Source organism: Bos indicus x Bos taurus, chromosome 5 (genome assembly GCF_003369695.1).
Source record: "Bos indicus x Bos taurus breed Angus x Brahman F1 hybrid chromosome 5, Bos_hybrid_MaternalHap_v2.0, whole genome shotgun sequence".
NCBI classification, from domain to species: domain Eukaryota; kingdom Metazoa; phylum Chordata; class Mammalia; order Artiodactyla; family Bovidae; genus Bos; species Bos indicus x Bos taurus.
The window spans coordinates 12,853,109-12,880,640 of NC_040080.1; the positions used below are offsets into that span (position 1 = coordinate 12,853,109).

Below are 27,532 nucleotides of genomic sequence, written 5' to 3' on the forward strand. Positions count from 1 at the left end.
GGAGTCACTCTCCTCCCTGGCACTTTTCCTTTGGAAATTTGCTGGAAGGGAAAGGGGAAGCTTTCCCTCCAGGCACCGCTCCCCACCCCCAGCCCCCAGCAGTAGCACAGCGCCCTGCTTGTCTTCCAGGGGGAATGGATAGCAGGGTCTCGGGCACCACCAGTAATGGCGAGACCAAACCAGTGTGCCCAGGCCTGGAAAAGGCGGCGGAGGATGGTGCCCTGCAGCGAGAGCAGTGGAGCAACAAGATGGAGTTCGTGCTGTCCGTGGCCGGGGAGATCATTGGGCTGGGCAACGTCTGGAGGTTCCCCTACCTCTGCTACAAAAACGGGGGAGGTGAGTTCACTTGAGGTGGGCGCGGTGGGGGAGACCTGTGCCTGCCTGGCGCCTCCTGCCTGGGCAGTGGGTGGAGGTTTCCTGCCTCTGTTACAAAAACAGGGGGAGGTGAGGGTCACCACACCCTTCACCCCTGCAAGGCTGTCTCCATCTCCTGCACCTACTGCACTCTGGGGAGCCCCAGAGATGCATAGGATGCTGGAGTTGGAAAAACCCTTAGAAGTCGCTCAGGACCCTGCAGGAGAAGCACCTTGATGGGGGTGACTTCCTGGGTGCCCATGGTGGCAGCAGAGAAACACAGGTGTGGTCTGGGACCAAACAGATGGGGGTTTGGATTCTGGCTCTGCTACTCACTCCCTGCGACCTGGGGCAAGCCCTCGGACCTCAGGTGGGCGCTGTGAACAGAGACGGTTCTTCCTGCCCCTCAAGGTGGTTGTCAGGACTGGAGGTTGTGGGCAAAGGGCCTCAGAATCCATGGCTGTGCTGAGGGCAATGTTGGCACCCAGCTGTCCCGTGGTCTCGAGACTCTGCAACCAGGGTCGCCTGTCCCGCACCACACCCCTCCCTGCCCACATCACGTATCACCTTTGATCCCAGTGACTCTTCTTTTATAATTTTCCCACTGAAATGTTTGTATGGGGTGGGGAGCATGGACTCCAGTTCCTTTCTGGATCCTTCCTGCCTCTCAGGCCCTGCAGTGATCCCACTGTCTCCTTAGCAATGCGGGTCGCTTTCCCACCATGGACTCTCTTTTAGGCACGCCCACACTTTGCCAGGTCTCTGGGGAGCCCCTGAGGGATTTCCCAGGTGCTGAAGGCCTCTGGGAAGAGCAGTGGGTTCGGAAGGTCTCCTCGTCGGTGGGTAAAGCTTAGCGGGACTGGGCTCCCACGGCTGGTTTTGGGGGCGGGGTGGGGCTGCAGTCTGGGCTGGAGGAAGGGAAATGCTGAGGTAGATCACGGGGAAAGACTGAAGGGGTAGGACTTTGTGGGCCACGAGGACTTTAGGGGACCCTAATGCAACACTCACCCTTGGCGGGGGCGTGGGAGCCTCCCCGTGCCTGAGCCCAGTCGCAGTGGTTTTGGGGAGAGAAAGCCCACAGCACAGAGTAGGGGTGGGCGGTCAGGAGGGAGGCGAATATAGAGAAGCCCTGAGCCCATTCGTACTCTCAGGATGGTGGCAGCTGGGCACTGGCCCAGGGACTGGAGGTTAATTTGTATTTTCCCAGAGCAGGTGGGAGTGGCCCGGTGTGTTCTCCGTCCCCCAGACTCTCTGGCTGGCAGTCTGAAGCTGCAGGACTTTGCTGGGTCAGCTGGCATCTCTAGGGAAGGCAGGAGGTCCCCGCCCAGCGCTGGACCCTCCGACAGCTTGTTCAGACCCTTGGGCCCTAGGGAGTTTGGATTCGGCTAGTCCGGGAAGGAGGAGGGGTGGGGGGCTAAGCCGGGCCTGGGGCTCTGTGTCTGGACCCGGTGACCAGCTTAGCTCCTCACACGGCAAGAAGATTAGGACGTGAGCTGCTTTTCGCAAGCCGCTCTGGAATGGGACCGCGAGGTTGGCCTGGGAATTAGCAGGACTGGCACGAAGAGGTGGGGGAGGGATTCTGGGGTCTGTGGGGACCCCTGCACTGAGGAAGGGAAGGAAGGGGGAGGGGCGGCCAGGGCAGGAGCACAGGGTCATCCTGTCTACGGGAGGCGTCCCCCAGTAGGTTTGCACCTGAGCTCTGCTTCGGGGGCCCACACAGGTCTGTGTGGCCTGAGGATGTGTGGCTGTGTCTCAGAAAAGGAAACGCAGGCTGGGATCACGACCACAGCCCCTGATTCTTCACTGAAGGAGCGGGGGTGCAGAAGTAGGACGTGGCTGCCTCCTCCCGGGGCAGGGCCTGCCCTCTAGCATGCTGGTCCCAGGAGCTGTTTTGGGGTCCTGGGACCATCTGCAGAATCCTGACGCCATCCCCCTTCCTCCCATCCCTTCTCCAGTGGGGCGCCAGGCCTCAGGCTTCCTCTTCTCTTTCCTTGACGGACAACGGCAGCTGGAGGAAGTGCACTGAGGGGCTCTGGGGCTGGAGGCTGATGCCCAGCTTTGCTCTGAAGGCCCTGAGTCACCCAGGGTCAGCAGGTGGACACATGGGTGGTGCCTCTGCTGGCGTGATGAGGACCCGCCCAGGACCTGCCGGGTCTGTGCAGGGACCCAGACAGGCCAGCTCTTCTGGTTTCTGGTGTTCCCAGAGGTTCACCCTTTCTGTACTCTTCACCCCTCCTGGGCCCCTCAGAGCATAGACTCCACACTTTGTCTCGTCATCTTGGTCTGGAAGGGACCAGACATCTCCTTATGACAAGGCCCTTCACTGCCGACATGAGAGAGCAGACGGGGAGGAGGACAGAGGCCTCCTAGGTAGGTTTGATCCCCTCCTCCCAGTTCAGTGTTTTTATTTAAACCCATGGCCCTCAGATCAGGGCTGGAACTCCCAGGGGATTTGAGGATGGTTCTGAGCAGGTTCTGAGGATGCTGAGGTCGTGGTGTGAACCCCCCCGAGGTCACATGTGCTATCAGCCTGCCTCTGCTGGGTGCTTTCTCCAACTCACAGCTGCAAATAGCTGCTTTTGTGCTTGGAGGGAGGACCTTATTGTTGCTAATGTTTGTTGGTTGGGGAGCTCAGGGAGGAAGACGTCCCCAAAGCACAGCATCAGTTCCATACTAAAAATGCAAGTGCTGTCTTTGGTTCCTTCCAGCTTGGATGTTTGGTAGATCCGATTAGAAGTGAGTCCCAGAGCAGGGGAAAGGCTGAGGTAAGAATATGATGGAGGACAGGTCGACAGTGAAACACGGTAGCTAAAAACAGAGACGCTGAGAAAGTGGTGTGAAGAAACTGAGTCCGGTGGCTGGGACTTGGGCTTTCAATGCAGAGGATGTGGATTCAGTCCCTGCTTGGGGAGCCAAGATCCCACATGCCTCGTGGTCAAGAAACCAAAGCACAAAACAGAAGTAATATTGTAACAAATGCAATAAACACTTAAAAAATGGTCCACATCCAAAGAAAAAAAAAAAAGAACTTAAAAATAAATAAATAAAATATAGAATCATCACCCAACAGAAGATGGGGAAAGAAGGGGTGCCTTCTAGGTAAGTGTGCTCCTTGCTGTCCAGGCATTGCGGCCAGGCCACCCTGAGCACTTGCCCCCACCCCCGGCCCCTATGACTTTCTAGAATCAGGCCAACCAATGTAAGTCACCCAACGGTGGTCACACACTGAGAAAGTGCCACCTGCCAGGAACTACTCTGAGCTGTGGTGATAAAAGGGAAGCAGAACAGACCACCTCCCTGTTTCTGTGGGGCTTTCATTCTGGGTGTGGGTGGGGGTGAGACAGACGGTAAACTCAGTAAACAAGAAAGTGTCACCGCGCATCAGAAGTCGCTGAGCATTGCAGGAGCAGGGGCGGGCAGCCGCACTGAGAACACTTGAGTGACAGCTTCTGGGGTTGGGGTGAGACCCGGTCTTGGGGATATTGGAGGTGGGGAGTGCACCCTGGGCAGAGGAAACAAAAGGCCTTAGAGCAGGCGGCTGTCTGGTGTGTCTGGGGAGTCAAAGGAGGGGAGTCACTGTCGGGGGTGGGTCATGCAGGGCTTGTCAACCACTGTGAGGTTTGGCTTTCACTCCAGGGATGGGGAGTCAGGGCAGGGGTTTGAGCAGAGCGGCCAAATCTTACACTTGAACACAATCTCTGTATCTATGGTGCTAAGAACTGATGGCAGAGGCATCAGGCTGGAAGCAGACCAGTTGCAAGGCTAAGAATCTTGAGGTCTCTTTGCTGTCCTTCTTTCTCACATACCTGCTGACTCTACCTGAATACCCAGATCCCGGTTGCTGCAGAACCCGGGACTTCAGCTGGAACCTCTCCTGCTCCCTGGACTCTGGGCTACCAGCATTCTGAGTTCCCCAACACCCAGGATGCCTGGGGCCGGAGACGCCAAGTGAGACCACAGCAGAATGTGCCACTGCTGAGCCACTCAGAAACCGGGATCTCAGAGGGAAGGCTGTGGGGCAGGGGTGCAGCCAAGCAAGCCCCAGCTCTAGACATCTAGACCAGCTCTAGGGAGAGATAGCACGTAGAACGCCAATGCCACAGGTGTTAGACGGCCCCACTGTGCCCTGAGAATGTCCGTAGACACTAAGGAGCAAAGAGAGACAAGGAGCGCATTTCTTCACGGAAGAGTCATGGTTACGTTATTAGTACTTGACGACTGGTTACCATTTTTAGTTAGTGACTCAGTGCCAAGTATTGGTTCAGTAGTGCTGATGACAGCGTGTGATACTTCATGAATGCTCGCTGCTGTGTTACTCATGTGGAACATTTAACAGTTTGTCTTTTAAAAAAGTGTCACCTGGAGGGACTTCTCTGGTGGTTCAGGGGCTAAGACTCCGAGCTCCCAGTGAAGGGGGCCTGGGTTTTATCCCTGGTCAGGGAACTAGATCCCACAAGCTGCAACTAAGACCGAGTTGCCAAGCAAATATATAAATTTTTTAAAAAATTGTCACCTGGAACATGACAGGTGACACCACAGAATGTGCTCTTACTGAGAAGGATGTCTAGCAGAATGGTTCTTTTCCAGGATGGGTGTGTGGTCTCTGGCATCCCATGGGGGACGATGCCAGGACATTTGAGAATTGAGGGAGGAGATTGAGTGGGGCTTTGGGGGAGCAGGTAACCGTGACTCTATTCCCCTTCTCCAGGACTGGATATGTCTTGCAGGGGTGGTGGTTATGGCTCAGGTGAGGAAATAGGCAGTGTCCCCAGGACTCCCTGGTGGGCACACAGGTCCCCTCTTGGGCTCCATCCCTTCTCTAACTCCCTCCCCAGTTTGGGGCCAGTGACTCTGCCTGGTGGGTGTGGACTTTGACCCTTATGGCCAGCTGCCCAGGTGCTCAAGGAGGCAGAGGAGGAGGGGAACAGACTGACCACCAGACCCGGTGCAGTTAAACACTGGCTTGGTTTATTGGGAAAGAGCAGGTGGCATAGAGATGGGAGGAGGGGCTTGGAAACCCCTCTCCCGGCCCCCCACTCTCTCTTTGCTCTCTTGCTTTGATGTTTCTAACTCTCAGTGGTGACAGTTCGTTTCGGCTACTGGATTCTCTCTCCTAATTCCCTCCTCCTGCCCAGCGAGTCTTGGACTGATTTGTGTACTTACTTGCCTGAGTTGTTGATGATCTTTCTTTGCCCTTATACTCACCAAGCGTCTCCCTCAGTGCTTGAATTATGCATGGACTACATACCAAGAGACTTGGAAGGCAGAGAATTGGAGGAGTTGATTCCTCACCACCAACTTTTGTTTTAGCAATTTTAGTATGGTATAATTGGCTTACAATAAATAGCACACATTTGAAGTGTACAGCTAATGAGTTTTGCCATAGGTATACACCCCTGAGACCATCACCACTATCAAGATAATTAACGGGGACTTGCAGGTGATCCAGTGGTTAGGATTCCAAGCTTCCATTGCAGGGGGCACAGGTTTCATCCTTGGCTGGGGAACTAAGATCCCACATGCTACATGGCCTGGCCAAAATATAAATTAAAAGAAAAAAAATTGTGAATGTATCCTTGACTCCCCCAAATTGCTTCCTGACCCTTTCTCCCACCCCCAACCTCTGCAACCCCATCTCAATGCAACCACAAACCTGTTTTGTTTTTTAAAGATTTTTGATGTAGACCATTTTTTTTTAATGTAGATCATTTTTAAAGTCTTTATTGAATTTGTTACAATATTGCTTCTTTTTTTTTTATGTTTTGTTTTTTTTGGCGAAGAGGCATGTGGAATCTTAACTCCCCAATCAGGAACTGAACCTGCATCTCCTGCTTTAGAAGGTGAAGTCTTAACCACTGGACCACCAGGGAGGTCTCTGTTTTTGAAAGATGTAATTATTTCCAGCTTTACTGATTTATTACTGATACATAATATATGTAAGTTTAAGGCATACATTATGATTTGATACAAGTATATACTGCAAAATCATTACCACAATAAGGTTAGTTAGCAATTCCATTCCTTTATATCATTACTTTTTCTTGGTGGTGATAGCTTTTAAGATCTACACTCTTAAGAACTTTCTAGTATATGAAACAGTACCATTTGCGGTAGTCACCACACTGTACAGTTCTATCCCCAGGAAATGTTCATCTTATAATGAACTGTGTACCCTTTGATTATCTCCCCATGTCTCCCACCCCCAGCCTCTGGCAACCACCATTCTACTCTCTGCCTTGATGAATCTGACTATTTTGAGATCCCACATATAAGTGAGAACACACAATATTTACTTTACTTTCTCTGTATAAATTATGTCACTTAGCATGATACCCTCAAGGCCCATCCATGGTTGCAAAGCATGGTACTTCCTTCTCTCTTATGGCTGAATAATACCCTACTCTGGTGTGCTGTGATTCATGGGGTCGCAAAGAGTCGGACACGACTGAGCGACTAAACTGAACTGAACTGATACGTATAGCATTTTCTTTATCCATGCTGTCCCTATACACTAGTTTGCATTCCTTAGACTTTTCTTAAATGGAATCATGATTTGGCTTCTTTGACTTAGCGTAATTACTTTGCGATTCATCCGTCTTTTTCATGTCTCAGTAGTTCCTTTCTTGTTATTGCTGAATAGTAATGTAGCTTAGTCAGTAAAGAATCCACCTGCAATGCAGGAGACCTGGGTTCAGTTCCTGGGTCAGGAAGATTCCCTGGAGAAGGGAATGGCTACCCATTCCATATTCTTGCCTGGAGAATCCCACGGACAGAGGAGCTTGGCAGGCTACAGTCCATGGGGTCGCAAGAGTCGGACACGACTTAGTGACTAGACCACCATTCCATTAGATGGGTGGACTGCCATTTATCTCTTCTCCTGTTTATGGACATGTGGGTTCTTTCCAGGTTTTAGGTATGACAGATGAATCTGCTAAGAACATTTGTGTACAAGTCTTTGTATAAACATATGCTTTCACCTCCCTTGAGTAAACACTTAGGTGTGGAATGACAGGATTATATGGTAATGCACCTTTAACTTTTTAAGAAATTGCCAAACGCTTTTCCAAAACGGTTGTGCCATTTTACATTCCTGCTAACGGTGTATGCGGGTGCCAGCTTTTCCACATCTTCACCAATACTTGGTCTTTCTTTCCTTTTACTTTTTTTTGCCTGCTCCACGCACATGCAAGGCTTGTGGGATCTTAGTTTCCTGATCAGAGATGGAACTGCAGTCCCTACATTGGGAGCGTGGAGTCTTAACCACTGAACTGCCAGGGAAATTCCTGGTCTGTCTTTTTAATTTTTCTAATTGGTGTGTAGCATTACCTCATTTTTTAAATTTATAATGACTAATGATATTGAACATCTTATCTGCTTATTTGCAACTCACGTATTTTTTTTTTCTTTCTTTTTTTTTTTTTGGTGAAAACCTGTTCAAATCTTCTGACCATTTGAAAAAAAAAAGGGTTGTTTGTTTTCTTACTGTCTTAGCCACTGGATCACAGGGAAGTCCTTCTTTTCTTTTTAATTACACTTTATTGAGTTATGACTGACTTACAAAAAGCTGTACACATTTAACATATCAACTCAATGAGTTTTGAGGTAAACACACACCTGTGAAACCATTCCCACAGTCAATGTCATAAACATATCCATCACCTCCAGAAGTTTCCTTTTGTCCTTTTTTTATTTTAATTTTTTGTGATAAGAACACAATATAAGATTCATCTTCTTAGCACATTTTTTTAAATTTATTTTTTTTAATTGAAGGATAATTGCTTTACAGAATTTTGTTGTTTTCTGTCAAACCTCAACATGAATCAGCCATAGGTATACATATATCCCCTCCCTTTTGAACCTCCATCCCATCTCCCTCCCCATCCCACCCCACTAGGTTGATACAGAGCCCCTGTTTGTTTCCTGAGCCATACAGCAAGTTCCCATTGGCTATCTATTTTACATATGGTAATGTAAGTTTCCATGTTATTCTTTCCATACATCTCACCCTCCCCTCCCCTCTCCCCTTGTTCATACATCTGTTCTCTATGTCTGTTTTTCCATTGCTGCCCTGTAAATAAATTCTTCAGTACCATTTTTCTAGATTCCATATATAGAATACAATATTTATCTTTCTCTTTCTGACTTACTTCACTCTGTATAATAGGTTCTAGGTTCATCCGCCTCATCAGAACTGACTCAAATGTGGTCTTTTTTATGGCTGATTAATACTGCATTGTGTATATGTACCTCAACTTCTATATCCATTTATCTGTTGATGGACATCTAGGTTGCTTTCATGTTCTAGCTATTGTAAATAGTGCTGCAATGAACAATGGGATATGTGTGTCTTTTTCAATTTTGGTTTCCTTGGGGTATATGCATAGGAGTGGATTTCTGGGTCATATGGTGGTTTTATTTCTAGTTTTTAAGAAATCTTCATACCGTCTTCCATAGTGGCTGTGAAGGAAAGTTGCATGGCTGGAAGTAGCCTGGAGTTAAAACTCCCCTCCAGGTCCTCTCCACCATTCTATGCAAAACAAAGAACTCTCTCACCCGAAGAAAAAATGGACATTAGGTTGATTACACCCAGCTCCCACCCAGTCCAGCCTCTGTCCAATTTCCAAAATTCCTTTCCCCAGCCGTTTAAGAGATAACTACTCAGAACAACCTTGGAGAACAGGCCCCCCTAAGACAATAACTTTGCACATACATGCCTATATATACTTATTCATTTCTTAGTTTAGTGCAGCAGCTCGCTAATCTGACTGCTGCCCCTTCTTGCTTCATTAAAGGTCATCTGTTCCTATAAAGTGCTAGTCTCATTCTTTTTCTGAACGTCGCCTTCTCTAACTCTTACCCTATAGGCTGTATCAATTTACATTCCCACCAACAGTGCCAGAGGTTCCCCTTTCTCCACACCCTCTCCAGCATTTATTGTTTGTAGACTTTTTGATGATGGCCTTTCTGATTGGTGTGAGGTGATATCTCATTGTAGTTTTGATTTGCATTTCTCTAATAATGAGCTATGTTGAGCATCTTTTTATGTGTTTGTTAGTCATCTGTGTGTCTTCTTCGGAGAAGTGTCTGTTTAGGTCTTTCCCCCACTTTTTGATTGGGTTGTTTGTTTTTCTGGCACTGAGTTGTATGAGCTGCTTGTATGTTTTGGAAATTAATCCTTTGTCAGTTGTTTCATTTGTTATTATTTTCCCCCATTCTGAAGGCTGTCTTTTCACCTTGCTTATAGTTTCCTTTGCTGTGCAAAAGCTTTTAAGTTTAATCAGATCCCACTTGTTTACTTTTGTTTTTATTTCTGTTACTCTAGGAGGTGGATCTAGAGGATCTTGCTTTGATTTATGTCATCGAGTGTTCTGCCTATGTTTTCCTCTAAGAGTTTTATAGTTTCTGGTCTTACATTTAGGTCTTTAATCCATTTTGAGTTTATCTTCGTGTATGGTATTAGAAAGTGTTCTAATTTCATTCTTTTACGTGTAGCTGTCCAGTTTTCCCAGCACCATTTATTGAAGAGGCTGTCTTTACCCCATTGTATATTCTTGCCTCCTTTGTAAAAACTAAGGTACCCATAGGTGCATGGGTTTATTTTGGGTTTTCTGTCTTGTTCCATTGGTCTATATTTCTGTTTTTGTGCCAGTACCATACTGTGTTGATGACTGTAGCTTTGTAGTATAATCTGAAGAGAGGAAGGTTGATTACTCCACTTCCATTCTTCTTTTTCAAGACTGCTTTGGCTATTCAGGGTCTTTTGTGTTTCCACATGAATTGTGAAATTTTTTGTTCTAGTTCTGTGAAAAATGCCATTGGTAATTTGATAGGATCGCATTGAATCTGTAGATTGCATTTGGTACTATAGTCATTTTCGCAATATTTAAGGAACATGGAATATCCTACCCATCTGCTTATGTCGGCTTTCACCAGTGTCTTATAATTTTCTGTGTACAGTTCTTTTGTCTCCTTAGGTAAGTTTATTCCCAGATACTTAATTCTTTTTGTTGCAATGGTGAATGGCATTGATTCCTTAATTTCTCTTTATGATTTTTCATTGTTACTATATAGAAATGCAAGTGATTTCTGTGTATTGATTTTGTATCCTGCAACTTTGCTAAATTCACTGATTAGCTCTAATAATTTTTGATACTATCTTTAGGGTTTTCTATGTACAGTATTATGTCATCTGCAAACAGTGAGAGCATTACTTCTTCTTTTCCAATCTGGATTCCTTTTATTTCTTTTTCTTCTCTGATGGCTGTAGCTAGGACTTCCAAAACTATGTTGAATAATAGTGAAAGTGGACACCCTTGTCTTGTTCCTGATCTTAGGGGGAATGCTTTCAGTTTCTCACCATTGAGAATAATGTTTGCTGTAGGCTTATCGTATATGGCCATTACTATGTTGAGGTTTCATGAGAAACGCTGGACTGGAAGAAACACAAGCTGGAATCAAGATTGCCGGGAGAAATATCAATAATCTCAGATATGCAGATAACACCACCCTTACGGCAGAAAGTGAAGAGGAACTAAAGAGCCTCTTGATGAAAGTGAAAGAGGAGAGTGAAAAAGTTGGCTTAAAGCTCAACATTCAGAAAACGAAGATCATGGCATCCGGTCCCATCACTTCATGGGAAATAGATGGGGAAACAGTGGAAACAGTGTCAGACTTTATTTTTCTGGGCTCCAAAATCACTGCAGATGGTGACTACAGCCATGAAATTAAAAGACGCTTACTCCTTGGAAGGAAAGTTATGACCAACCTAGATAGCATATTCAAAAGCAGAGACATTACTTTGCCAACAAAGCTTCGTCTAGTCAAGGCTATGGTTTTTCCAGTGGTCATGTATGGATGTAAGAGTTGGCCTGTGAAGAAGGCTGAGTCCTGAAGAATTGATGCTTTTGAACTGTGGTGTTGGAGAAGACTCTTGAGAGTCCCTTGGACTGCAAAGAGATCTAACCAGTCCATTTTAAAGGAGATCAGCCCTGGGATTTCTTTGGAAAGAATGATGCTAAAGCTGAAACTCCAGTACTTTGGCCACCTCCTGTGAAGAGTTGACTCACTGGAAAAGACTCTGATGCTGGGAGGGATTGGGGGCAAGAGGAGAAGGGGACGACAGAGGATGAGATGGCTGGATGGCATCACCGACTCGATGGACGTGAGTCTCAGTGAACTGCGGGAGTTGGTGATGGACAGGGAGGCCTGGCGTGCTGTGACTCAGGGGGTCCAAAGAGTTGGACACGACTGAACGACTGATCTGATCTGATCTGATGTTGAGGTAAGTTCCTTCTGTGCCCATTTTTTGAAGAGTTTTAATCATAAATGGGTACTGAATTTTCTCAATGGCTTTTTCTGCATCTATTGAGATTATCATATGGTTTTTATCTTTCAATTTGTTAATATGGTATATCACATTGATTGATTTGTGTATATTGAAGAATCCTTGCATCCCTGGAATAAAACCAACTTGATCATGGTGTATGAGCTTTTTGATGTGTTGCTGAATTCTGTTTGCTAAAATTTTGTTGCAGATTTTGCATCTGTGTTCATCAGTGATATTAGCCTGTAGTTTTCTTTTTTTGTGTTGTCTTTTTCTGGTTTTGGTATCAGGGTGATGGTGGACTCATAGAATGAGTTTGGAAGTGTTCCTTCCTCTGAAATTTTTTGAAAGAGTTTTAGAAGGATAGGCATTAGCTCTTCTCTAAATGTTTGATAGAATTCTCCTGTGAAGCCATCTGGTCCTGGGCTTTTGATTTTTGGGGAGATTTTTGATCACAGCTTCTTTCAGTGTTTGTAATTGGGTTGTTCACAATTTCTATTTCTTCCTGGTTCAGTCTTGGAAGACTGAACTTTTCTAATAATCTGTTCATTTCTCCCAGGCTACCCATTTTATTGCCATATAGTTGTTCATAATAGTCTCTTATAATCGTCTGTATTTCTGCATTGTCTGTCGTAACCTCTCCTTTTTCATTTCTAATTTTGTTGATTTGACTCTTCTTTTTTTCTTGATGAGTCTGGCTAAAAGTTTGTCAATTTAGTTTATCTTCTCAAAGAACCAGATTTTAGTTTTATTAATTTTTACTTTTTTTTCATTTCTTTTTCAATTATTTCTGCTCGGATCTTTATGATTTCTTTCCTTCTACTAATTTTGGGGGTTTTTTTGTTCTTCTTTTTCCAGTCATTTTAGGTATAAAGTTAGGTTGTCTATTTGATGTTTTTCTTGTTTCTTGAGGTAGAATTGTGTTGCTATAAACTTCCCTCTTAGAACCGCCTTTGCTGCATCCCATAGGTTTTGAGTTATCGTGTTTTCATTGTCATTTGTTTCTAGAAATGTTTTGATTTCCCTTTTGATTTCTTCAGTAACCTGTTGGTTATTTAGAAACGTGTTGTTTGATCTATATGTGTTTGTGTTTCTTACAGGTTTTTTCTTATAATTGATATCTAGTCTCATAGTGCTGTGGTCAGAGAAGATGCTTGATATGATTTCAATTTTCTTAAATTTACTGAGGTTTGATTTGTGACCCAAGATATGGCCTATCCTGGAGAATGTTCCATGTACACGTGACAAGGAGATGTATTCTTCTGCATTTGGATGGAATGTTCTGAAGATATCAGTGAGATCCATTTCATCTAATGTATCATTTAAGACTTGTGTTTCCTTATTAATTTTCTGTTTGGATGATCTGTCCATTGGTGTGAGTGGGGTGTTAAAGTCTCCTACTATTATTGTGTTACTGTCAATTTCTCCTTTTATGTCTGTTAGTGTTTGTCTTATGTATTGAGGTGCTCCTATGCTGGGTGCATAGATATTTACAATTGTTATGTCTTCCTCTTGGATTGATCCCTTGATCATTATGTAGTGTCCTTCCTTATCTCTTGTAATCTTCTTTATTTTAAGGTCTATTTTGTCTGATATGAACACTGCTACTCCAGCTTTCTTTTGCTTCCCATTTGCATGGAATATATTTTTCCATCCTCTCACTTTCAGTCTGTATGTGTCTTTAGGTCTGAAGTAGGTTTCTTGTAGACAGCATATATATGGGTCTTTTTTTTCCTTTTCTTTTGTATCCATTCAGCCAGTCTGCGTCTTTTGGTTGGAGCATTAATCCATTTACATTTAAAGTAATTATTGATATATATGTTCCTATTGCCATTTTCTTAATTGTTTGGGGTTGATTTTGTAGATCTTTTTTATTCTGTTGTATTTCTCGACTATATAAGTCCGTTTAATATTTGTTGTAAAGCTGGTTTGGTGATACTGAATCCTCTTAATTGTTGCTTGTCTGAAAAGGTTTCTATTTCTCCATCAGTTTTGAATAAGATCCTTGCCGGGTAGAGTAATCTTGGTTGTAGATTTTTCCCTTTCAGTACTTTAAATATATCCTGCTATTCCCTTCTGGCCTGCAGAGTTTCTGCTAAAAGATCAGCTGTTAAGCATTTGGGGTTTCCCTTGTATGTTACTTGTTGCTTCTCTCTTTCTGCTTTTAATATTCTTTCTTTGTGTTTAGTCTTTGTTAGTTTAATTAGTATATGCCTTGGTGTGTTCCTCCTTGGGTTTATCCTGTATGGGACTCTTTGTGCCTCTTGGATATCATTGACTATTTCCTTTTCCATGTTGGGGAAACTTTCAACTATAATCTCTTCAAAAATTTTCTCATATCCTTTCTTTTTCTCTTCTTCTTCTTCTGAGACCCCTATAATTTGAATGTTGGTGTGTTTTTATATTGTCCCTGTGGTGTCTGAGACTATCCTCAGTTCTTTTCATTCTTTTGACTTTATTCCACTTTTCAGAAGTTATTTCCACCATTTTATCTTCTAGTTCACTGATTCATTCTTCTGCTTCAGATATTCTGCTATTGATTCCTTTCAGAGTATTTTTAATTTCAGTAATTGTGTTGTTTGTCTCTGTATGTTTATTCTTTAATTCTTCTAGGTCTTTGTTAATTAATTCTTGCACTTTTCTCCATTTTGTTTTCAAGACTTTTGATCATCTTTACTATCATTATTCTGAATTCTTTTTCAGGTAGTTTGCCCATTTCCTCTCCATTTATTTGGACTTCTGGCACCCCACTCCATTACTCTTGCCTGGAAAATCCCATGGATGGAGGAGCCTGGTAGGCTGCAGTCCATGGGGTTGCTAAGAGTGGGACACGACTGAGCGACTTCACTTTCACTTTTCACTTTCATGCACTGGAGAAGGAAATGGCAACCCACTCCAGTGTTCTTGCCTGGAGAATCCCAGGGGTGGAGAAGCCTGGTGGGCTGCTGTCTGTGGGGTCGCACAGAGTTGGACACGACTGAAGTGACTTAGCAGCTGTGTTTTTAATTTGTTCCTTCATTTGTGTAGTATTTCTCTGCCTTTTCTTTTTTTTTTTTTAACTTATTGTGTTTGAGGTCTCCTTTTCCCAGCCTTCAAGGTTGAATTCTTTCTTCCTTTTGGTTTCTGCCCTCCTAAGTTTGGTCCAGTGGTTTGTGTAAGCTTCCTATAGGGTGAGATTTGTGCTGAGTTTTTGTTTGTTTGTTTTTCCTCTGATGGGCAAGGCTAGGTGAGGTGGTAATCCTGTCTGCTGATGATTGCATTTGCATTTTTGTTTTGTTTGTTGTTTAGATGAGGCATCCTGCACAGGGTGCTACTGATGGTTGGATGATGCTGGGTCTTGTGTTCAAGAGGTTTCCTTTGTGTGAGTTTTCACTATTTGATACTCCCTAGGAGAAGTAAATGGCAGCCCACTCCAGTGTTCTTGCCTGGAGAATCCCAGGGACGGCAGAGCCTGGTGGGCTGCTGTCTATGGGGTCGCACAGAGTCGGACACGACTGAAGCGACTTAGCAGCAGCAGCAGGGTTAGTTCTCTGGTTGGGTCTTGGAGTCAGTGCTCCCACTCCAAATGCTCAGGACTTGATCTTTTACGACTGTTGCTAATGGGTGGTACCAAGGGACAAAAGCTTGAGGTGATCTGGTGGAGCATCTCTCAAAGCACACTGCAAGCTCAAGTCAGAAGTCACTCAGGTGAACTCAAGCCAATTCCTTGACTTCTCTGTGCCTCAGTTTCCTCACTGCCTCAGCCACTCCCAGCAACTCAAGAAATACACTTTTGCTTTGTCTAACCACTGAGATTTGGCAGAATAATAGGTACTACAGCGTAGGTCTAACCTATTCTGATGTATACAGAAGTTGAAACAATCTCCTCAGAGCAAGAATAGGCATATAGGCTCGTTCCTGGCAGCAGAACCTGCAATGCCTTGTTAACTGGTTCCTGCCCTTCAGCATGGCCCCCCAGAGAACTGTCAGACCCATGGATGAGAGAGCCTCTGCAGAAGTCCAGGAATCCAGTTGAGTAGCTCCGTCAAGCAGATATAGGAACCTTCACTTGCTGCCGGTGGCAGGTGTTCCAGAAGTTTGTGTGTCCTGTTAGCTGGTGTAGCCCCTCCTCCTTCTTAGCACAATTTTAAGAAAGCAATTAGATATTGTTCACTACAGGCACTGCCATTACAATAGAGCTCTAGGACATATTCATTTTAGGTAACAGAAACTTTGTACCCTTTGACTAACACCTCCCTGTTTGTCCCCTCCTCAGACCCTGGTAATCACTAATCTATACTCTGCTTCTGTGAATTTGTTTCAGACTCCAGAGGGTATTCTAGATAGGCTATCATCCCTTTTTTTTTTTTTTTTTCGCCTTATTGCCTTGACTAGAATCAATACTGATGGAAACAGTATTGAATAGAAATGGTAAGAAATAGTAAGACTAGACACCCTTGTCTTGTCTTGATCTCAGAAGTTAAGCAGTGTTTCACTGTAATTTGTAGATGTTATCTGCAGATGTTTTGTAAATGCCTTTTTTCAGATTGAGGGTTTCCTTCTGTTTATCATTTGCCGAGAGTTTTTTTTTTTTTTAATCACAAATAGCTGTTAGATTTTGTCAAATGCTTTTCTTACATTTATTGCAGTGATTATATGGTTTTTTGTCTTTAAATTTATTAATATGATACACAGATTGATTTTTTGAATGTTAACTTTGTATTCCTGGGGTAAACCCCACTATGTAATGTATTATCCTTTTTATTAATACATGTTGTTGGATCCGATTTGCTAAAAATTTTTTAGAATTTTGCATCTATATTCATCAAAGTTTGACCTATAGTTTTCTTTTCGTGTCTTTGTCTGCTTTTCTTATCAGGGTAATGCTAGCTTTGTAGAATCAGTTGGAAAGAATTTCTTTTACATTCTCTGGAAGAGTTTCTATAGAACTGGGATTATTTCTTCCTTAAATGTTTGGAATGTCCCCAGCCCTGCATAAGCACCACTGGATTCAATCCTTTTGAGAGATACTTTCCCTTCCTGGGTGGTTTCCTCACACATATGTACTGACCAGTACTCAGCTGCAAGCTAATAGGGGACCCTCTGCGGATATTTGGGTCTCTCTATGCACATTTCTTTTTTCTTTTTTGTCTGTGCTGGGTCTTCACTGTAGTGCTCAGGCTCTCTAGTCATGGTGTGCTTAGCTGCCCCCAAGGCAAGAGAGATAATAGTTCCCCAATGAGGGATTGAACATGAGTCCCCTGCATTGGCAGGCTGATTCTTAACTGCTGGACCACCGGGGAAGTCCCTCTCTGTGCACATCTCTGCTCCCTGGGTCTCTGTCCTATGAACTCCCTGCCCTGATGCCAGCAGATAGAGGTCTAGGGTGGAGAAAATGCCAGCGTTTCTGGAGTCAGTAGACTTGTCTCAGCCAATGACTGTGAAAACAGAAAGGATTACTAAAAGGAAATCTGACTGCAGTCTGCTAAAAATCCCTCTCTGACGTTGAGAGCAATCATTTCCTCGACACATCCTGGACTGTGGGCTCTGTAAATGCTCGTGGTTTCTGGGATTCCAGGAGCTCCTTCGATGGCCACGGGTTATGTGTTTTTTAGATGATAACTGAAGTTGATGGGAAGTACACCTTGGTAGGTATAGACAGAAACTTCAGAGTGAAGAAAGGGACTGGCCAGGTCCTAAGTAACTTGGTGACACTTGATCTCTGCTTGGTTCCAGACATTTAGACCAGTGTTCCCAGTTTTTCACAGCACCCCCCACCCCCGCCTTGGAAGCAGTGGTGGCGGGAGGAGTTGGACTTGGACCAGAAGATGGCTGCTGCCAAGGAACACACAGCCTGTTTCCCACCTGCAGGTGCCTTCTTCATCCCCTACCTCATCTTCCTCTTTACCTGCGGCATTCCTGTCTTCCTCCTGGAGACGGCGCTGGGCCAGTACACCAGTCAGGGGGGCATCACTGCCTGGAGGAAGATCTGCCCCATCTTTGAGGGTGAGTTGCTCGTCCCTGACACCAGAGTCTCTGTACCAGGTTATAAACTGCATTTGGAATAACTGGGGGGTTCAGCAGCAGTGCTAATGGAGATAAGCCCCTGGGTCTTTATGTTAAACCTTCCACTTGTGACTCAGCGGGCATGAGTTTGAGCAAGCTCAGGGAGAGCGTGAAGGACAGGGAAGGCTTGCGTTCATGGGGTCACAGTCGGACACAACTGAGTAACTGAACAACTCCACTTGTGTGCCCAAGACAGAACTAGTCACTCAGCCCAGCAGAGGATGGAGGAGAAGACGGGGCTGAGGGTGGCACAAAGGCTTTAGCTAATAAATAGAGTGCAAAGCTATTTTAGCTGTACCTGTATATATTTTGCAATGCATACAAATAATTTTATGCTTTTAAAAACATATTTAATCAATGGAAAGCATTTAAAAAGAGATTTTTTTGTTTGTTTTTAATTTGTTTTTAGTTTGGGGATTTTTTTTTTTTTGGCTGTGCCATGCAGCTTGTGGCATTTCAGTTCCCCAACCAGGGATTGAGCCCAGGCCCTCGGCAGTGAGAGTACAGAGTCCTAACCACTGGATGGTCAAGAAAGTCTCTAAAAGGAATTTTAATGAGAAAAAAAATCCATTAATAATTCTACTATCTTTGGACTTTCTTGGTGGTCCAGTGATTAAGAAGACTCCACACTTCCACTGCTGGGGGCCTGGGTTCAATCCCTGGTTGGGGAACTAAGATCCCACAAGCCTCAAGGCACCACCAAAATAAATAAATAAATAATTCTACTATCTTGACACAGCAGTTACTTAGGGTGTTTTAATATTCCTCTCTCTGTAGGATTTTCTTTAAATTTCTATTTTGAAGTAATTATATGTTCACAGAAAGTTGCAAAAGTAGCCCAGGAGTGTCACGTGTACCCATCAGCCAGTTTTCCTTCATGGTAAAAATTTTATATAGCTATGGAACAATGTCAAAACCTGCAAATGGACATTGGTACCATCCACAGACTTTGTTCAGGTTTCACCCGTTTCCATGCGCTCGCTTGTGTGAGAGTATGTATGTGTAATTGTGTGTAATTGTATCACGTGTGTGGATTTGTGCGACCACCACCACTGTTCCATGGCTACAAAGAACTCCACTCCACTGCCCCTTTATAGTCGCATTTACCCCCTCCCTGCCCTAATTCCTAACCTCTGACAACCATCGATCTGTTCTCTAGCTCTGTGATTCTGTCATTGGGGAGCGCTATATAAATGAAGTCATGCAGTGTGTGACTTGAGATCCACTGTTTCACTCTGCATCATGCCCTGGAGATACACCCAGATTGCTCGGGTATCAGCGCATGTGTGCGTATGTGTGTGTGTGTGCTAAGTCACTTCAGTTGTTTCTGACTCTGTGACCCCATGGACTAGCCCGCCAGGCTCCTCTGTCCATGGGATTCTCCAGGCAAGAATACTGGAGTGGGTTGCCATGCCCTCCTCCAGGGGCTCTTCCCAACCCAGGGATCAAACCCGAGTCTCTTACATCTCCTGCATTGGCAGGCTGGTTCTTTACCACTAGTGCCACCTGGGGAGCTCCTGGTATCAGTGGTTCATTCCTTTTTATTACTGAGCCATATTCCATGGCATGGATGAAGGTACTATGATTGATTTAACCATTCACCCATTGAAGAACATTTGGGTTGTTTGTAGTTTGGAGAGATTTATCTCACTATTTCTTTCTCTATATTAAAATGTAGGTATCTATTAGTTTGAAATATACAGTTTTTTCCTTCGTTTTTCTTTTTTTGTTTTTATTTTTAAGAATTTTTTCCTACTTATTTGTGTTTCTGCTTTAGTTAGTGTTATTTTCCATTTTCTACACAGCAATCATTGAGTTGCATAAACTTTCATCAGATGCATATATCAAAATTTATGCTTATTTTTGATCACTTATAGAATTGTTATACCCTTCTACCACATATCTTGGTAGAAATAGCCCCCCCTCTTTTTGAAATTATTTCTTTGGGATAAATTCCCAAGTTCAGAATCACAGGATCAAATGGACAACCAAGTCGATGTCTCTTGATCTGGCTTATGGAAGTGTTATACTGATATACAGTCACTGAACTTGAGTAAGGACTTTCTCCCATATCTTTAACAGCTCTGAGTAATGACCCTAGTTCCCAAACTTGTCGGCACATTGGAAACACCCCGGGACCTTCAAAACATCCTGAGGCCTGTACCCCACCCCCAGAGGTTGTGATTAAACTGGTCTGGCATCTAGACTGGGCTTTGGAATTTTAAAAATATCGCCAGGTAATTCTCCTATTATGTGGACGAGTTTGGAGCTCACCGAGTGACAGCGTCTGTAGAAATGCTCGCTGTGTTACGGGTGCAGAATGTTGCCCCTCATCGTTTCAGTTTGCAAGCCTAGGATGAGGGAGCGTGAGGGCATTTTGAGGACGCTCATTCACTACGTGCACTTGCTCCTCTGTGAACTGTCTCGTCCTGCTCGTAGCACGTGTTTTTATATTTCAGAAATAGATCAGATGAATTCCAGGGAACATAAGCTATTGGAATCTCGGAGTTAGCCTTACACATGTGTAAAATAACTTGGAATTGGAAACAGTGGAGTTTTAGCACCGAGACTGATGCAAGTTTACGGGAAGCAGGGCAGGGCAGCAGGGATGGGGAGGAGAGTAGGAAGCCCGGGTCCCGAATCCTACGTCTTAGGACACTCCCAGTGGAGCACAAACCCTCTCCCGAGCAGGGGTGGGCAGGAGAGTGAGACACCTGCCCGGTGCCCCAGCCTGGTCTGCCCCTTCCCCGCCCCCACCAGGCATTGGCTACGCCTCCCAGATGATCGTCACCCTCCTCAACATCTACTACATCATTGTCCTGGCCTGGGCCCTCTTCTACCTCTTCAGCAGCTTTACCATCGACCTGCCCTGGGGGAGCTGCCGCCACGACTGGAACACAGGTGAGGTCACCCCCTCCTGCTTGGCTGTGGTGACCGGGGAGAGGGATCGTCCCTGTACCCTGGGACCTAGGCCCCACCCCGTACTTGGGTTGCTCTAGAAGTCTTCCAAGGACATCATGGAGGTCTTACGCCAAAGATAAGAGCGAGAATCCACCAGCATCACAGGGAAAATGTCACAGGCCTTTTTTTAAAAAGCAATTTTACTTATTTATTTTTTGCTTGTGCTGGGTCTTTGCTCTGCAAGTGCTTTTCTCTCGTTGTCGTAAGCGGTAACTACTCTCTAGTTCCAGTGCCTGGGTTTCTCATTGCGGTGGCTTCTCTCGTTGGGGAGCACGGGCTCTAGGCACACAGGCTTCGGTAGCTGCAGCACGTGGGTTCAGTAGCTTCGGCTTCCGGTCTCTGGAGCACAGGCTCTGTAGTCGTGAGACACAGGCTTAGTTGTTCTTCAGCACCCAGGATCATCCTGACTCAGGGATCAAACCCACGATCCACTGAGCCACCAGAAAAGCCCTACAGACAGTGTAAAAAATTCATGGGTTCCATCAAACACATTATAAATGCATATATTTTGAAGACAGAACTGACTTCATTTTGTGCAGTTTAGCCCTTTATGTGATCTGAGACATGGTTAGTTTGATATATGTATATATTATATACAATACATATATTTATATATGTATATATTGTATACAATGCATATATAAATATATGTATATATTATATTACTATATGTGTACATATATTATAATATAATATATATGTATATATTATTTCATTTATTTGTTTCTCATGTCTTCTTTCTGATGCTATTTTAGGCCTTTTCAACTCCCAGTTCATCTGGACTGAACCAGGGGATACACCATTTTATACAGTATCTCTATCATTTATAATAGCAAGTAATTGTCTCTTGGGGTTCCATTTTAAGACAGGGGCCCATAAGGGCCATAGAACTACTGAGTCTAATGAATAGAAAGTAAACATTAAATAAAAGATAAAATTGAAAGTTACCTAGAGTAGTGCTGTCTAGAAGAACCGTCTGGGGTGATGAACGTCCTTGGTACTCTCTGACCCGGCAGCCACTAGGCCCCCCTCGCCCCCAAACTGTGTGCTGTCTCTCCAGGCCTTCCTTCCTTCGTTCCTCTCTGCCACCACCTCCGTGCCACTACTTTTCAAGTGAAAAGTCCAATCCTGGATGTCCCTCCCTGCGGGTCGCTGATCCACTAGGTTCTGCTCACAGTGTGTCTGCCTGTGCCTGTCCCGGCCCCCGGCCCTGGCATTCACCCGGGTTTTTCTCTTTGTTGGTTTGATTTGTGCTTAGTGCTGTGTGCTATATCCTGAGCCCTCAAAACATATTTGTGGAATGAATCAAGTTTTAAAAAGTCTGTTCTGTTTGGATATTTTCTTTTTTTTTTTTTTTTTTACATTTTTTTAAATTTTATTTTATTTTTAAACTTTACATAATTGTATTAGTTTTGCCAAATATCAAAATGAATCCACCACAGGTATACATGTGCTCCCCATCCTGAACCCTCCTCCCTCCTCCCGGATATTTTCTTTATTGTGTTTTTTCTTCTCCTCTCTTTGTTTCCCCCTCCCTCTCCCTCTCTCCCTCCCTCCTGCCCCCCCCCCCGACTTTTTTTTTTTTAATTTTTGGCTGTTGGGTCTTTGTTGCTGCTCATGGGCTCTCTAGTTGTGGCCCACAAGCTTAGTTGCTCCTAGGCATGTGGGATCTTAGCTCCCTGTGCTGTGCTTAGTGGCTCAGTCATGTCTAACTCTTGGCGACTCCATCGACTGTAGCCTGTCAGGCTCCTCTTTCCATGAGGATTCTCTAGGCAAGAATACTGGAGTAGATTGCCATGCCCTCCTCCAGGGGAGTCTTCCCAATCCAGGGATGGAATCCAGGTCTCCTACATTGCAGGCAGATTCTTTACCAGCTGACCCACCAGGGAAGCCTAAGAATACTGGAGTGGGTAGCCTATCCCTTCTTCAGGGAATGTTCCTGACCCAGGAATCAAACCAGGGTCTCCTGCATTGCAGGTGGATTCTTTAGCAGCTGAGTTACCAGGGAAGCCTGACCAGGGACCAGTTCTCCACCCAGGGATCAAACTCGAGTCCCGTGCACTGGAAGGTGGATTCTTAACCGCTGGACCCCCAGGGCAGTCCCCAGCTCCCAGATCCTCTGCAGGTGGAACTTAACACACTTTGCTGAGCAGGAGCCCAGCCCTCACTTCCTCACAGATGGGTGATGACAAGTCATCTCTGAGAAGATTCGCTTTCTCGTGCATGCAGTAGGGAAAATGCTATCTTAGTATTTCGCAGGATTGCTGTCCTGATAAAAACGCAAAGAAGGGTGTGAACACTTTGTGAAAAGTCTGAAGGCATAGAGGGGTAATTGAGAGCCACTATTTATGGAGCGCCCTGGAGTCTCATTTTCATTTAATCCCCTTATCGGCCCTGCGCAGGGCTCTTGCCATGTGCATTTACAGCCGACAGGACTGAGGCTTAGAGAGCCTCTCAGTGAATAACCTGGCGGTGGGGGGTGGGGAGTGGAATTCAAGCCAGAGCCTCCTGACCTGTACCCCTGCGCTTAGCCATGACTGCACCACTTCCCTGGATGGCGTCCTGATTGTTCCTCAAAGGTTGTGAGCCCATCCAGGACGGCGGCCCAGAAATATTTGCCTATTTGAAGCAGTGTGCAAAGCATCTTTGCTGAGGCTGCCTGGTCTTGCTTTAATTAGCATGTACAGCCACGACCCACCCCCCATCCCACCCCTCACCCCCTCTGCCATGGAGAAGTGGGAAAGGGTGCCATGGGTTTGATGAGGTTATTATGTCTTTCATGTCTCATTGTGAGACTGTTTTGTTTAGATAACTTCAGCCCAGACACCTTCCTTCCGAGTCTCCTAAAGTTCCCCCCACCCTCTGGTCACACTGGCCAGTGATCTTTCTCTTGCTCCCCTGACCGCCCACAGAGCGCTGCGTGGAGTTCCAGAGGACCAATGGCTCTCTGAATGCGACCGCTGAGAATGCCACCTCTCCCGTCATCGAGTTCTGGGAGTAAGTGAGGCCCTTTCTCCCTTCATCCAGTGTGGATGGTTTGTCCAGGGCAGGGGGGTGAGTTCAAACAGTGGTGACTCCACAGATGGCAAGGGACGAACTTCTGCTTCCTCCTTTGGTGGCCCCACCATCCAAGTGGCTTTTCCCTTTTGCCTGTATCTGTGGTTAATGCAGGACTGTCCTCAGACCGGGCCTGCCTCCCCTCCCCCGGGGCCACCCCAATGAGTGTCCAGCCTCCTCCCCAGCTCCTTGTCAGTTACCTCTACTGCTCCTCCCCCCAAATATTGGCATTCACCTAAGACATGATTCCTAATATCAAAGCATCTTCACAGTCCAGCTGAGAGAATATGTTTGCGTTCCCTTCTCTGGGTTCAGTTGCACTCGGCCTGGCAGAATAAACTTACCCAGGGACAGTTTGTCTGCCTCCCTCTCTGTCTATCCCCATCTCTGGGCAAAGGTGAGCCTCACGGTTCAGAGTAAAGGAGCTGGTGAGCCTTTTTCAGATCAGAGCGAGAGGCTCAGCTCTGCTGCCCAGGGAGCTGAGGCCGGCAGCTCACCCCTCTTTCCCCAGGCGGCGGGTCCTGAAGATCTCAGAGGGCATCCAGCACCTGGGGGCCCTGCGCTGGGAGCTGGCCCTGTGCCTCCTGCTCGCCTGGGTCGTCTGCTACTTCTGCATCTGGAAGGGCGTCAAGTCCACGGGCAAGGTCTGTGTCAGAGAGCCCTGGGCCCCCCCCCCCTCCCGGGACCCTCTGCCCTCGCTGGGGGGCTCAGCCACCCAGAGGTTCCTCAAGTTGTACCTAGTCAGGGATGGGAGGGAATGACCCCACGAAGATTGCTTGGTGCTTGCTTGCTTGATTCTGTGCCTCTCCTGGGCTCAGTCACATGTCCTTCTGTTTGGGAAGGTGAAATGGAAGAAAGACGGAGAGGGAAGGGGAAACAGAGAGAGGGAGAGGAGACAGAGAGGGGGAGGGGGAGACAGAGAAAGGGAGGGGGAGACAGAGAGGGGGAGGGGGGACAGAGAGGGGGAGGGAGAGAAAGAGAGGGGGAGGGGGGGACAGAGAGGGGGAGGGGGAGACAGAGGGAGGGAGGGGGAGACAGAGGGAGGGAGGGGGAGACAGAGAGGGGAGGGGGGCACAGAGAGGGGGAGGGGGGCACAGAGAGGGGGAGGGGGAGACAGAGAAGGGGAGGGGGAGACAGAGGGAGGGGGGAGACAGAGAGAGCCAGGGGGCGGGGGGGGGCGGGGGGGGCGGGGGGGGCGGGGGGGAGACAGAGAGAGCGGGGGAGGGGGGGCCGCGGCGGAGACAGAGAGAGCTGGCGGCGGGGCGGGGCGGGGAGGGGAGCGGGAGGGCGGTGGGGGGGAGGGGAGCGGGAGGGACGGGGGGGGGGACGGGGGGAGGGGAGCGGGAGGGCGGGGGCGGGCGGGGGAGACAGAGACGGGTGGGGGCAGAGACGGGGAGGGCGATAGGATCTCGGAACACACCACGTGTGTGGGCACATCGCACAAGGAACACGGTTCACGGCGCCGTTTCACACAGCAGTGCTTTGGGACTGTTCATCTTGACACAATTCTCAGCCACCCAAGGCCCGAGGGAGACGCCCTGCCCCGGAGTGTCATGCAGGGCAGCTCGAGTTTTCCTGGACTCTGGTCCCCGAGGCCTCTGACCAGGCCGCCCTCCTAATCGGGCCGTGCAGTCATGCTAAGCTCGTAAACTCGGCGAGGACAGGGATCACGTGTGACAGAACTGTCGTTCCCGACGACCCTGGCCACAGTTCTAAGCCCCCTGTCAGGGGCATGCCTAAGTTCATTCAGTCACTCAACAAATATTTGCCGGGGATTGTGTAGGGGGAGCTGCAGGGAGGGAGGCAGGAGGTTGTGGCTGGAGGCAGAGGGCAGACAGGACTGAACAGCTGCGGGATGAGGGGTGAGCGGGAGGGGGAGCAGGCGGGCTCCGTGACCTCTCTCGTGGGGTCGCAGCTCCTCCAGCCCCTCACGGCTTCCGTGTCTTTCCATCGCCTTGGCCCAGGTGGTGTACTTCACGGCCACCTTCCCTTACCTCATGCTGGTGGTCCTATTGATTCGAGGGGTGACGCTGCCCGGGGCAGCGCAAGGAATTCAGTTCTACCTGTACCCAAACCTCACGCGTCTGTGGGACCCCCAGGTAAGAAACCCCCGACGACGAGGGCTGCCCCTGTGCTCTGTATGGGCATCTCTGCTCCATCTCCGGCGTCTGCGGTGGGGGATATTTCCACACATCTGCTGGCAGCTGTGTGTGCTCCCTGCTAGTTTCACAGCTGCCAGGGAGCCCGGAGGGTGTCCCTCGGGGGCTGAAGGTCCTAAAAGCCCTTCTCCAGGCTCTGCCCTGCTCCACCTCCCACCCCCGCTTGGCACCTCCTTTCACACTGGGCAGCCTTTCTCCCCTGACCCTCCGCCAGCCCTCTGCTTCCCCCTCTCTGCCCACACGGCCCACCCCTGGCAGTGTCCCCGGCCCCGCCTGGAGCCAGCTGGCTGGTATTGAGTTTCCTGCCTGCTGTCCAGAGGGCTGCACCCTGCCTCCCCGTCCCTCCCGGCTCTTCCTTCAGGTCCACCCTCCAGGAGCGGGTGCTTGCTGACGAGGATTTGGACAGCAAGGCCTGTTGAGAGAAGCCTCTGTCGGCTTCTCGCCTCCTTGTTTGCCTGCCGTTTTGAAGGGCCTCCCAGGTGGCGCTAGTGGTAAAGAACCGGCCTGTCAACGCAGGAGACTAGGGTTGCATCCCCAGGTCGGGAAGATCTCCTGGAGGAGGGGATGGCAACCCGCTGCAGCATTCTTGCCTGGAGAGTCCCATGGATAGAGGAGCCTGGCGGGCTACAGTGCATGGGGTCACAAAGAGTCAGACAGGACTGAGCGACTTAGGATGCATATGCATGCAAAGCCAGGAGGTGCGGAGGTGGAAGAGGGTGGAAGAGGCCATGGGCGAGGGAAGCCCAGAGCCCTACACACCGGGCTACCCCCTGCACCCATCGCCCCAGCAAAGGTCACCTCCTGGAAGCCTCCTTTGCTCGGTGGGGAGGGGCCATGTCCCTGAAAGTGCCGCCCAGCTTAGGACAGACCAGCAACCGGACAGCTTTTCAAACATTTTAATAGTAAAGGCAGCGGCATTGTCTTGCTGAGGGGCAAGGAGGGCAGGAGAGGAGGGAACGGCCCCTCCCCCAGCTCCCTTTGAGGCGGGGACGTCCCCACGGAGGCAGTGGCTCCCCTTGTTCCTTGTGCAGAGGTTGGGGTGACTGTTCTCCAGCCTGCCTTCCCCCACCCAGATGGACTACAAGCTCTTCCATCCTGGGTCTTAGGGTTGCTGTGGCCCCCAGAAGCATCCAGACCATTCGAGCCCAGACATTGCCCCAGCCTCGGCCCTGGGGTTCCTTCATGACCTCTGGTGGGATGTGAGCATGCCCTCTTGCACTTGTTTCTGAGACAGATAGAGACAGACACAGCTGCTTCATCTCCACCTGGGCCCGAGGGTGGCCGTGGAGCCAAACTGTAGAACGGCAGCTGCCAAAGCTAGAAAACCCCAGATGTCATCTGTGCAAACTCCTCACAGCACAGATGAGCAGACGGGGCCCAGGCTCACATGGAAGTAACAGCAGGCTGAGACCCACAGGGGACCCTGTGGTGGGACCAGGCAGCAAGCTGAAGGTGGTGGAGCAGCAGAGCTGGGCAAGGCCTGGGGGGAGAGGAGCCAGGTGTGGGTCTGGCGTGGATCCTTCACGCAGGAGGAGCTGCTGTGGCTCTGGAGCACAGTGTGGACCGGTGGCTGAGCCACGAGGTGTCTTTGCTTGGGGGTCAGGCAGGAGGAAGGAGGGGTGAAAGACAGGGA

The 27,532-nt window shown here is 47.5% G+C and overlaps 1 protein-coding gene across 3 annotated transcripts in view; it reads left to right on the plus strand.

The window, feature by feature from the left end:
* Window positions 1-27,532, plus strand: part of SLC6A13 (solute carrier family 6 member 13) — a 41,665-nt gene that overhangs the window by 2,682 nt on the left and 11,451 nt on the right. For all 3 annotated transcript variants that reach the window (XM_027541006.1, XM_027541007.1, XM_027541008.1), the window contains exons 2-7: window positions 130-336; window positions 17,528-17,662; window positions 20,483-20,623; window positions 23,596-23,680; window positions 24,252-24,384; window positions 25,705-25,839. In XM_027541006.1, the coding sequence (XP_027396807.1) occupies window positions 135-336; window positions 17,528-17,662; window positions 20,483-20,623; window positions 23,596-23,680; window positions 24,252-24,384; window positions 25,705-25,839 (831 nt within the window). In that variant the 5' untranslated portion in view covers window positions 130-134. The remainder of the gene's footprint in view (window positions 1-129; window positions 337-17,527; window positions 17,663-20,482; window positions 20,624-23,595; window positions 23,681-24,251; window positions 24,385-25,704; window positions 25,840-27,532) is intronic.